Below are 11390 nucleotides of genomic sequence, written 5' to 3'. Positions count from 1 at the left end.
TGGGATACTGCGAGGTTCAAAGTTCTGGTCCTTTCCATCCATCCGTGAGGACTGCCCAGATGTGGTCCTTGCCCAAGGGGCTTGCCATCATGTGGGGTACCTGTGCCCTGCCACCATCAGCTGCAGTCAAGGACAGGTGGTTCATGTCGCAGCAACTGGACAATGTCCAAGAGTCTGGCGTCACCAAGCTCCGTCCTGAAAGTTGATGGCTGGTCTTGTGCGGGTCCGGGGTGTCGACATCCCCACTTCTGGGCATGCTTCTAAGACCCTCATACATATTGTAGTCAGGGGGTCCCAAAGCCCAGAGGACAGAGAGCCAAGCCCCCTACTTTTCAGCTGTGTCGGTTTCTTTGTTGAGAACTAGCCTCGGGGTGGGAGAGTCAGAAGGGATGCCACACGGGGACTCGAGTGAGCTGGTGGCAGAGATCTCAGAGGGCCACATAAGGAAGGCCACTCCATCCACAGTCCGGAAGCGCCACGACGAGGTGGGTCAGCAGACGTGGCAGTCCTGTCCGGCCGCGGCAGGAGGGCCACTGTCACTTCCAGCATCTTTAGCCGGCGGTGCCCAGTGGGGGCTCTGGAGTGGCCAGCCGACTCAGGGTCACACTGGGGATGCTGGCGACAAAGCTCTTCCACCTCCTCCTTACCTGCTGGAAGACAGAGGTGGGGGAGGTGAGGGTCCAGGTCCCACCTGAGTGGTGGGCTTCAGGTGTTGTTCCACCCACAGCCACGAGGTGGGGGTAGACCCCAGGGAGAGAAGCACTGAGCATAAGCGACCCTTTCTCTCGGAGGAAGGGGGCAGGGGCTGGGAGCCCGCAGCCCCGGCCCAGGCGGGGGGCCGGATCTTCCCTTCTCCCCGGTGTAAGGAGTGCACAAGATGTCACTCTCAAGATGTCGTACTGGCGATTTCCTTGCCTCCAGCTCCATTCGCCCGCCTGACATACTGCAGATTAATCAGTGTGTGTGTGTGTGTGTGTGTGTGTGTGTGGGGTGTGTGTGTGTGTGTGTTCAAAGTCTCACTCTGTCTCCCAGGCTGGAGTGCAGTGCATGCTCCTGGCCACTGCAGCCTCAACCTGCTGGGCTTAGGTGATCCTTCTGCCTCAGCCTTCCAAGTAACTGGAACTACAGTTGCACGCCACCACACCCAGTTAGTTTTTGTGATTTATTGTAGAGATGAGGTCTCATCAAATTGCCCAGGCTGGTCTCAAACCTCTGGGCTCAGGCAATCCTCTTGCCTTGGCCTCCCAAAGTGCTGGGATTATAGGCTGAGTGACCGCACCCGACCTTTTTTTTTCGAGTCAGAGTCTTACTCTGTCACCCAAGCTGGAATGCAGTGGCCACCGCAGCCTTGACCTGCTGGACTCAGGTGATCTTTCCACCTCAGCCTTCGAAGTAGTAGCTGGAACTACAGGCATGCACCACCAGACCCGGCTAATTATTTTGATTTATTATAGAGACGAGGTCTCACCGAGTTGTCCAGGCTGGTATCGAACCCCTGGACTCAGGCAATTCTCTTGCCTTAGGCATCCAAAGTGCTGGGATGACAGGCTTGAGCCACCACGCCCGGCCTAATTTTTTAATTTATTGTAGAGATGAGGTCTTGCCAAGTTGCCCAGGCGGGTCTCGAACCCCTGGGCTCGGGCAATCCTCTAGCTCCCACCTCCCAAAGTGCTGGGATGACAGGCGTGTGCCACCGTGTCCAGCTCAGGTTAATCATCTTAAAATGGCTCTAACCATATCACTCTCCTGCTCTAAAACCTTTAGTGACTCCCGAGTGCCTGTGGAATAAATCCCAAACGGTTTCAAGATACTCTGAAATATGGCTCTTTGATATTTCTCTCTCCAACCTCATCTCCAGAGAGTTCTGCTGTCATCTTGGTCAAGCATGGCCCCATATGGTGCTACTTTGAAATATTTGCTAGCCTGGTTTCATCTCCCTGGAGTCCTGGTCCCGTTCTGTGGCATCTCTCTAACCTCAGCCCTCAGCCATACCTGTTGGTACTGTCTCAGCCACCGCAGGCTACCTTCTCGCTGGGCTTGGATCAGCTGCTCTTTGTCCCCAAGGCTCTCAGGAATCCTCTCCTGAGCAGGGGCATCCAGCCCTTCTGTGCCTCTGTCGAGGCCCTGGGACCTGGACTTCTCACGCCCTTGTCTGAGGCTCAGTGCCCGGCGGAGTCGGCCCTCCAGAGGCCTCCCCCACGGCTCCTGAAGCTTTCCATAGGAGGGTCGGGGCTCTCGCAAGGACTGGCTTCGAAGTCCTGTTCCCATGGTCCTGGAGACAGCAGGCTCAGGACTGCTCTGGCCACTTGGCAAGCCACAGGCCCTCTGAGATGGCCTGGCGCCTCCACCCTTCTGAGAAGAGATCACCTGGGTGCAAAGGTTGGTGCAACTAAGACTGTTGTCATAAATCAAAGGGCAGGCCACAGGGCCAAGCATCCCTGAGTCACCTCACCATTGCCTTCCCACCTTTTGGGGCAAGGAGTCTAGGCCAAGAGACTGAATCATATTGCCTTTTCCTCCTCCTCCAGGCAGCCTTCCCTGACGACCACTCCATTCCTGAAGAATTTGACCACCTCTGAACTCCTGTGGCTCCATTGACACTGTACACAAAAACATGGCAGCAAAATAGAGATAGGTTTTAAGAATCAGTATAGCTGGCTGGACGTGGTGGCTCAAACCTGTAATTCCAGCACTTTGGGAGGCCAAGGTGGGAGGATTGCCTGAGCCCATGGGTTCGAGAAGAGCCTGGGCAACTTGGTAAGACCTCATCGCTACAATAAAAAAAAAAAATTAGCCAGATGTGGTAGTGTGTGCCTGTAGTTCCAGCTACTTGGAAGGCTGAGGCGGAAGGATCGCCGGAACCCAGCAGGTCGAGGCTGCAGTGGCTATGAGCGTGCCACTGCACTCTAGCCTGGGTGATGGAGTGAGACTCCAACTCAAAAAAAAAAACTGGGCACTGACTCACGCCTGTAATCCCAACTCGTTGGGAGGCTGAGGCAGGAGGATTGCTTGAGATTGGGAATTCAAGACCAGCCTGGGTAACAGAGCAAGACCATGTCTTTACAAAAAAAAAAAAAAGAGGAAAAAAAATTAGCTGGCCATGTGTCTGTAGACCTATCTACTTGGGAGGCTGAGGTGGGAGGATCACTTGAGCCCAGGAGTTGGAGGCTACAGTGAGCCATGATCGTGCCACTGCACTTCAGCATGGGCAATATAGCAAGACCCCATCCCTAAAAATAAAATAAAATAAAAAGAATGAGTATAGTTTCAATCCAGAACAGTCAAATTTGTACAGACAGAGAGTAGGTTGGTGATTGCCAGGGGCCGGAGGAGGGAGGAAAGAAGAGTCTTGTTTAATGGCTGCAGATTTTCAGCTTTTATAAGATAAAAATAATTCTGGAGATCGGTTGCTCAACAGTGTGAATGTATGCAACACTACTGAACTGTACACTTAAAAAAATGGCCGAGGCGGTACATTCTATGTTAGGGTTATTTTACTACATTTGAGAATTTTTTTTAAAAAGAAAGAAACAAACCGGGTGTGGTGGCTGACGCCTGTAATCCCAGCCCTTTGGGAGGCAGAAGCGAAAGGACTGCCTGAGTCCAGGGGGTCGAGACCAGCCTGGGCAACTTGGTGAGTCCTTATCTCTACAAAAAATAAAAAAGTAGTCAGGCATGGTGACATGTGCCAGTAGTCTCAGCTACCTGGGAGGCTGAGGCAGGAGGATTGCTTGAGCCCAGGAGGTGGAGGCTGCAGTGAGTCATGACTGTGCCACTGCACTCCAACCTGGGCAACAGAGGGAGACTGACTCAAAAAAACAATAAAATGAGGCTGGGTACAGTGACTCAGCCTGTAATCCCAGCACTTTGGGAGGCTGAGGTGAGTGGATTGCCTGAGCCCTCGTGTTCAAGAACAGCCCAGGCAACTTGGCGAGATCTTGTCTCTACAATAAATAAAAAATTAGCGGGATGTGGTAGTGCACGCCTGTGGCTCCAACTACATGGAAGGCTGAGGCAGAAGGATCACCTGAGCCCAGCAGGTCGAAGCTGCGGTGGCCTTGAACGTTCTGCTGCACCCCACCCTGAGTGACAGAATGAGACTCCAAGTAAAAAAATAAAAATGAAATGAAATTATGGGCCGGGCGCAGTGGCTCATGTCTATAATCCCAGCACTTTGGGAGGCCTAGACAAGAGGATTGCCTGAGCCCGGGGGTTCAAGACCAGCCTGGGCAACTTGGTGCGACCTCGTCTCTACAATAAATCAAACAAAAATTATCTGGGCGTGGTGGTGCATGCCTGTGGTTCCAGCTACTTGGAAGGCTGAGGCGGAAGGATCCCCTGAGCCCAGCAGGTCGAGGCTGTGGTGGCTTTGAATATTCTGCTGCACTCCACCCTGAGTGACAGAGTGAGACTCCGAGTCAAAAAAATAAAAATAAAATGAAATTATGAGTGTGGATGCCTTTCAGGGAGAGGCTGCTGCAACAACTTTTTCCCCCCAAGACAGGGGAAAGAGAAAAAAGTCTGGGCCTGGGCCAGTAGATTCCAGAGAATCGTAGAATTTGAGGGCTGAGGGGACTTCATACATCTCTTCCGTGCTCCTTTTTGTTTTAACCACTGTTTTTCAAGCATTTTTACTGGTTCTAATGTTAATTCCTCTGTGGATTTCATTTAAACCTCATGATAGTCCTAGGAGGTAGGGATTGTCAACCCATTTTATAGATCAGAAGACTGAGGTTCAGGGAGATTAAGCATCTAGCCAGAGGACATGCCCAGCCAGTGGTGGAGCCGGGACCCCCACCCTGGTGAGCCTGGCTTTAAAGCCCATGCTTCAGTCGCTCTGCTTTCCTGCCCCAGACTCGGCAGCAGAGGCAGGACCAGAGGCCACGTGTTCTACCTTCGCCGGGTTTGAACTGCTTCATAGGACACTCTTGTCAGGGAAGTGCTGGCTACAACCCTTGGCTCACCTTAGCCTTGGTTCCTGAGGCCCTGGCCTTGCCCTCTTTTCTTGTGCTTAGAGTTTCTGAATCTTCCTTGAGAGAAAGGTAGTTTAATACCTGCCAGGCCCCCATTTATAGGAGCTGAGCCAGAGCCAGTGTGAAGAGAAAGAGAAAAAGGACCCCTGACCCTCTGCCCCAGTCCGTTCCAAACGCTCACTCTGATCTACACCCAGGCCTCTTTATTTCAACCCTGACCACACTCCTAATGTTTAACTCACGGGTCAACCCTGACCCTGGTTAAAAAGCAACAAGGTCATTACACAATCTTCAGTGCCCTCACCTCCGCACACGTAGTCAACTCAAATCTTCACTCTCACAAAAGTCTGAGCCCAGGAAGAGCTTGCTGACTCATAGACTTTTGAGATGTGTTGGAATGAGTCACTCACTCTTGCGTCAAGCACATAGCTGCCAAGTACCCAGTTACCAAGCGTGCAGTCTTAAAGCAATTCCCCAAATCCACTGAGGACAAGGAGAAAACATGTGCCCTTGTCCTTCCTTCCCTACTGCTTACCTGCCTTCATCACCTGGTGTCTTGGTCTGTTCTGTGCTGCTGTAACAGAATGCTTGGCACTGGGTAGTTTATAAACAGTAGAAGTGTATTTATTTGGCTCACAGTTCTAGAGGCTGGGAAGTCCAAAAGCATGGTGCCAGTGTACACCCATGGTGGAACGGGGAAGAGGAAGAGAGGGTGAGAGTGAGCTAGGGCAAGGGGGGGGGTCAAATTTGCTTTTTTTTGAGTTGGAGTCTCACTCTGTCACCCAGGCTGGAGTGCAGTGGCATGCTCACGGCCACTGCAGCCTCAATCTACTGGGCTCAGGCGATCCTTCCACTTCAGCCTTCCAAGTAGCCGGAACTACAGGCATGCGCCACCATGCCTGGCTAATTTTTTGATTTATTGTAGAGATGAGTGAAGGGCCACCGCCAGCCACAAGTAGAGCCACATTCCCTCCCTTTCCTGGAAAGAGGCCTAAACCTGGCCCCCGCCTAAAATGGCCCTCCCGCCTAAGAAGGCGCCTGGACAAACTAACATGGAGGCTCGGACAAGGCTTTCCGGGTTCTTCCACAACAAAGCCTGCCATTCCCACGCCCGCAAAAGCCCCCGCCAATCCCCAAAATGCCTCACCTGCCGACCAATAGGTAGCCGACAGGTCGCTTTAAATTTCTATAAAACCTGCCACCCCCCTGCCTCCACGCTGCAGCCTGTTCCTCAGGTTCTGTAGCCGCCGCCCTCATCCCATTAAATCTCTTGGCCTTAACGGGTGTTGAGTCTCACTGCGTGCCACCGTCTTTCAATGAGGTCTTGCTAAGTTGCCCAGGCTGGTCTCAAACCCATGGGATCAGGCAATTCTTTCACCTTGGCCTCCCAAAGAGCTGGGATTATAGGCGTGAGCCATAGCACCCGGCTACATTTTTAGGTTTTTTTGTAGAGACAAGATCTCACTCTGTAGCTCTGGCTGGTCTTGAGCTCCTGAATTCAAGCAATCCTCCTACATTGGCCTCCCAAAGTACTGGGATTATAGGAGTGAGCTACCGCACCTCGCATATGCATCTATCTTTCTGTCTATTGATCTATCAATCTATTGATCTATCGACTTAGCCCAGGCATTCAGCCCTCCAAGGCCCCTGGCATGGTATAAGAGGCCCCTTCTTGGGTTCTTATACATGCTGGGTATTCACTTAGCACAGTACCACACTGTTTTGAAATTGAATGCTTTATTTATTTATTTATTTTGAGTCGGAATCTCTGTCTCCCAGGCTGGAGTAAGTGGCATGGTCCTGGCCACCGCAGCCTTGACCTGCTGAGCTCAGGCAATCCTTCTGCCTCAGCTCCCAGGTAGCTGGGACTACAGGTGCACGCCACCATGTCAGCTAAGTTTTCTTGATTTATTGTAGAGATGGGGGTCTCGCCAAATTTCCCCAGGCTGGTCTCGAACCCCTGGACTCAGGCAATCCTCTTGTCTCCACCTCCCAAAGTGCTGGGATGACAGGCATGAGCCACCATACCCAGCTGAAATTGAATGCTTCAAACTCTGTCCTTCTGATGCCAAGCAGGGTGTGACACAAAACTCGTGGATTGTTTGACTCAACCCTAAAACGAATTTTAGAGTGGCCAGCAAAGTTTTTTTTTTTCCCCCGCTCTCAGCCACCGCAGCCTCGACCTGCGGGGCTCCAGCAATCCTTCCACCTCAGTCTTCCGAGTAGACGGAATTACAGGCATGCGCTACCATGCCCAGCTGATTTTTTGATTTATTGTAGAGATGAGGTCTTGTTGCCCAGGCGGGTCTCGAACCCGCAGGCTCAGGCAATCCACTCACCTCAGCCTCCCAAAGGCGCGGGATGACAGGCTGAGCCACCGAGCCCCGCTGCCAGCAAAGTTTTAAAACAAAGTTTATTGGAGAAAGAAGAAGGGAAAGAGATGGACATGCCAGAGCTGGTCTGGGCAAAAGAAAACCCACGCATAGGCCAGGCTCCGTGGCCTAGCTTGTAATCCCAGCACTTTGGGAGGCTGAGATGAGTAAAATTGCCTGAGCCCGTGGGTTTGCCCTCAGCCCAGACAACTTGGCAAGACCTCGTTGCTACAATAAAAAATAAAAAATTAGCCAGGCGTGGTAGCACGCGTCTGTAGTTCTGGCTACTTGGAAGACTGAGGTGGAAGGATCGCTGAAGCGCAGCAGGTTGAGGCTGTGGTGGCCGGGAGTGTGCCACTGCCCTCCGGTCTGGGCAACAGCGTGAGACTCTAACTCAAAAAAAAGAAAAACAGAAAACCCACTCTTTTTGCTTTTTTACAGTAGGTCTGATAGATTTTCACAATGATTGATATGCTAAAGAGGGTGGAAGCTCATGCTTAGTAGTTAAAACTGCTGAAGTGAATGGGACCACCCAGTGGGAAAGGTTAAAGAGAAAACAGCCTGGAACTGGTCAAGTGAAGGGGGATTGGGGCGTCGACTAAGACCAGCAAATTCTGAGACTTTTTTTTTTGAGTCAGAGCCTCACTCTGTTGCCCAGGCTAGAGTGCAGTGGCACACTCACAGCCACCACAGCCTCGACCTGCTGGGCTCAAGCGATCCTTCCGCCCCAGCCTTCCAAGCAACTGGACCTACAGGCGTGCACCACCATGCCTGGCAATTTTTTTTTTTTTTTGAGTTGGAGTCTCATTCACTCTGTCGCCCAGGCTGGAATGCAGTGGCAAGTTCACAGCCACTACAGCTTCAACCTGCTGGGCTCAGGTGATCCTACCGCCTCAGTCTTCCAAGTAGCTGGAACTACAGGCACGCACCACCATGCCCAGCTAATTTTTTGATTTTTTGTGGAGATGGGGTCTCACCAAGTTGCCCAGGCTGGTCTCAAACTCCTGGGCTCAGACAATCCTCTTGCCTCGGCCTCCCAAAGTGCTGGGATTACAGGCGTGAGCCACCGTGCTTGGACTGGAATTTCTGAGGCTTTGACTGTGTTCCTGGGTCAGGAGGAGGATGGGGAGGTAGGAGGATGACGTACCATTTCTTTTTTTTTGAGTCGGAGTCTCACTCTGTCGCCCAGACTGGAGTGCAGTGGCTGCTCCCGGCCACCGCAGCCTCAACCTGCTGGGTTCCGGCGATCCTTCTGCCTCAGCTTTCCAAGTAGCTGGAATTACAGGTGCGCGCTACCACGCCCAGCTAATTTTTTATTTATTGTAGAGATGAGGTCTCGCCAAGTTGGCCAGGCGGGTCTCGAAACTGCGGGCTCAGGCAATCCACTCACCTTGGCCTCCCAAAGCACGGGATTACAGGCTGAGCCACCGAGCCCGGCTGATGACGTATTTCAACAGCACCCAAGAAAAATGAGCTAGCTTCCCAGATAAGTGTTGGGATGAGGAAGGGTGGCCAGTACGGGTTAGGCATAGATAGATACATTTCCTGTAGGTAGGTTTTAGAAAGTGTCCAGACATCCAATCACAGGGTGAATGGCCCTGCCAACTGGAATGTGAATTCAGTGTGGACTCCCAGGCCACCCCATCCCCTAAGCTTGACAGAGGAAAACTCCATCAAGGGGGTTCCCAGACTGAGAATCTAAAAGACACGGATATGATAATAGCTTTTAGCTCCTGAACTTGTGAATTGAAAAAGTCTGGCAAGTTTCCCTGGAAAAGACCTCCTGGATATCACTCCTGTCCCAACAGAGTCCTGCTGCCCTGTGCTCTATGAACCAGGGCTAAACTCCTGGCCAGCCCTCTAGGGCTGATCTCAACCCATCTATCTGGCTTCACCTGCTGCAACCTCCTAGGATCTCAGTTCTAGTTTCCCAAGCGTCCCAGATCTCAAGAGTCAGCTGGGTGCCGGGCGCAGTGGCTCATGCCTGTCATCCCAGCACTTTGGGAGGCCAAGACGAGAGGATTGTCTGAGTCCACGGGTTCGAGACCAGCCCGGGCAACTTGGTGAGACCTCATCTCTACAATAAATAAAAAAATTAGTCAGGTGTGGTGGCGTGTGCCTGTAGTTCCGGCTACTTGGAAGACTGAGGCAGAAGGATCACCTGAGCCTAGAAGGTTGAGGCTGCGGTGGCCATGAGTATGCCACTGCACTACAGCCTGAGCGACAGAGTGAGACTCCAACTCAAAAAAAAAGAAATCAAAAAATCAGCCGGGTGTGGTAGCGCATGCCTGTAATTCCGGCTACTTGAAAGGCTGAGGGGGAAGGATCGCCGGAGTCCAGCAGGTCGAGCTGCGGTGGCCGGAAGCGGCCACTGCACTCCAGTCTGGGCGACAGAGTGAGACTCCAACTCAAAAACAAATAAACAAACAAAATACAATAAATAAAAAAATAAGCTGGGCATGGGAGTGCACGCCTGTAGTTCCAGCTACTTGGAAGGCTGAGGAGGAAGGATTGCCTGAACCTAGCAGGTTGAGGCTGCGGCAGCCATGAACGTTGGCACTGAACTCCAGCTTGGGTGACAGACTGAGACTCCGACTCAAAAAAAAAAAAAATCAACTGGGTAACCTGGCCTGGTGGCTCATACCTATAATCCCAGTACTTTGGGAGGTTGAGGCGGGAGGATTGCTGGAGCCCAGGGGGTCAGAACCAGTCTAGGAAATGTAGCAAGACTGCATCTTCACAGAAAAAAAAAATCAGCTTGTGTCTTGTTTAAAATAAAAAAAAAACTGAGGTGAGTGGATTGCCTGAGCCCACGGGTTCGAAACCCGCCTGGGCAACTTGGTGAGACCTCATCTCTACAATAAATCAAAAAATTAGCCGTGCGTGGTAGCACACGCCTGTAGTTCCAGCTACTTGGAAGGCTGAGGTGGAAGGATCGCTGGAGCCCAGCAGGTCAAGGCTGCGGTGGCCGGGAGCAGCCACTGCACTCCAGTCTGGGCGACAGTGAGACTCCAACTCAAATAAATAAATATAAATAAATAAATAAATAAATACCTCTGAGGCAGGTGTAGTGGCTCATACCTGTAATCCCAGAACTTTGGGAGGTGGAGGTAAGAGGATTGCCTGAGTCCAGGGGTTAGAGATCAGTCTGGGAAACTGGTGAGACCCCATCGCTACAATAAATTTAAAAATTAGCTGGGTGTAGTGGCGTGCCCTGTAGTTCCAGCTACTTGGAAGACCGACGCAGAAGGTTGTCAGAGCTCAGCAGGTCGATGCTGGGATGGCGGTGAGTGTGCCATTGCACTCCAGCCTGGGTAACAGAGTGAGATTCCAACTCAAAAAAAAGAAAAAAAGATTTCTGGGCCTCATCCCAGATTTACTGAATCATGACCCATGAGGGTGGGTGTGGGATCAGGAATGTGTTTGGGTTTGTTTTTAAAGAGTTCTGGAAGATTTTTTTTTTTTTGAGTTGGAGTCTCACTCTGTCACCCAGACTGGAGTGCAGTGGCCGCTCCTGGCCACAGCAGCCTCGACCTGCTGGGCTCCGGCAATCCTTCAGCCTCAGCCTTCCGAGTAGCCGGAATTACAGGCATGCGCTACCACACCTGGCTGATTTTTTGATTTATTGTAGAGATGAGGTCTTGTTGCCCAGGCGGGTCTCAAACCCGCGGGCTCCGGCAATCCACTCACCTCAGACTCCCAAAGGCCTGGGATTACAGGTTGAGCCACCAAGCCTGGCTGTGGAAGATTTTTATCATCCAGGAAGTTGGGATAATATTTCTCTAGACCTCTCAGTGGGTCTCCACAGTGATTCGACTAAAACCATTGGGTGGGGAGAATTTAATAGATGGATTTAAGTGGCCTGGACTACTCAGTATTCTGCTGGTGATTCGAAGACCTCTGTGTTGGTGGCTGACATATACGAGAGCCATGGGCTGGGGCTTAGAAATTTGTGTTTTAAGCCGGGCTCGGTGGCTCAGCCTGTAATCCCACGCCTTTGGGAGGCTGAGGTGAGTGGATTGCCTGAGCCCGCGGGTTCGAGACC

At 51.8% G+C, this 11390-nt stretch overlaps 1 protein-coding gene across 1 annotated transcript; it reads right to left on the bottom strand.

The window, feature by feature from the left end:
* Positions 1-521: 521 nt before the first annotated feature.
* CUNH11orf86 (chromosome unknown C11orf86 homolog) lies at positions 522-2321 on the bottom strand. Its single transcript, XM_008063478.1, has 2 exons — positions 1993-2321; positions 522-650 (listed from the first exon to the last, which is right to left on the bottom strand). The coding sequence occupies exons 1-2, from the start codon at positions 2266-2268 to the stop codon at positions 552-554; spliced, it is 375 nt and encodes a 124-aa protein (XP_008061669.1). The 5' UTR covers positions 2269-2321; the 3' UTR covers positions 522-551.
* Positions 2322-11390: the final 9069 nt, after the last annotated feature.

The sequence above is a fragment of the Carlito syrichta genome, unplaced genomic scaffold (assembly GCF_000164805.1).
Source record: "Carlito syrichta isolate Samal-C Ts95f unplaced genomic scaffold, Tarsius_syrichta-2.0.1 Scaffold306867, whole genome shotgun sequence".
In the NCBI taxonomy this organism is placed as follows: domain Eukaryota; kingdom Metazoa; phylum Chordata; class Mammalia; order Primates; family Tarsiidae; genus Carlito; species Carlito syrichta.
Note: the sequence above shows the minus strand (reverse complement) of the source record. Positions and strands in the feature narration are given on the sequence as shown.

Coding starts and splice junctions, on each gene's coding strand:
- CUNH11orf86 (XM_008063478.1), bottom strand. CDS start 2,268: ATGGGAACAGGACTTCGAAGCCAGTCCTTGCGAGAGCCCCGACCCTCC. Junction 651..1,992: donor GGCTGAGACAGTACCAACAG/GTATGGCTGAGG, acceptor TCTGTCTTCCAG/CAGGTAAGGAGGAGGTGGAA.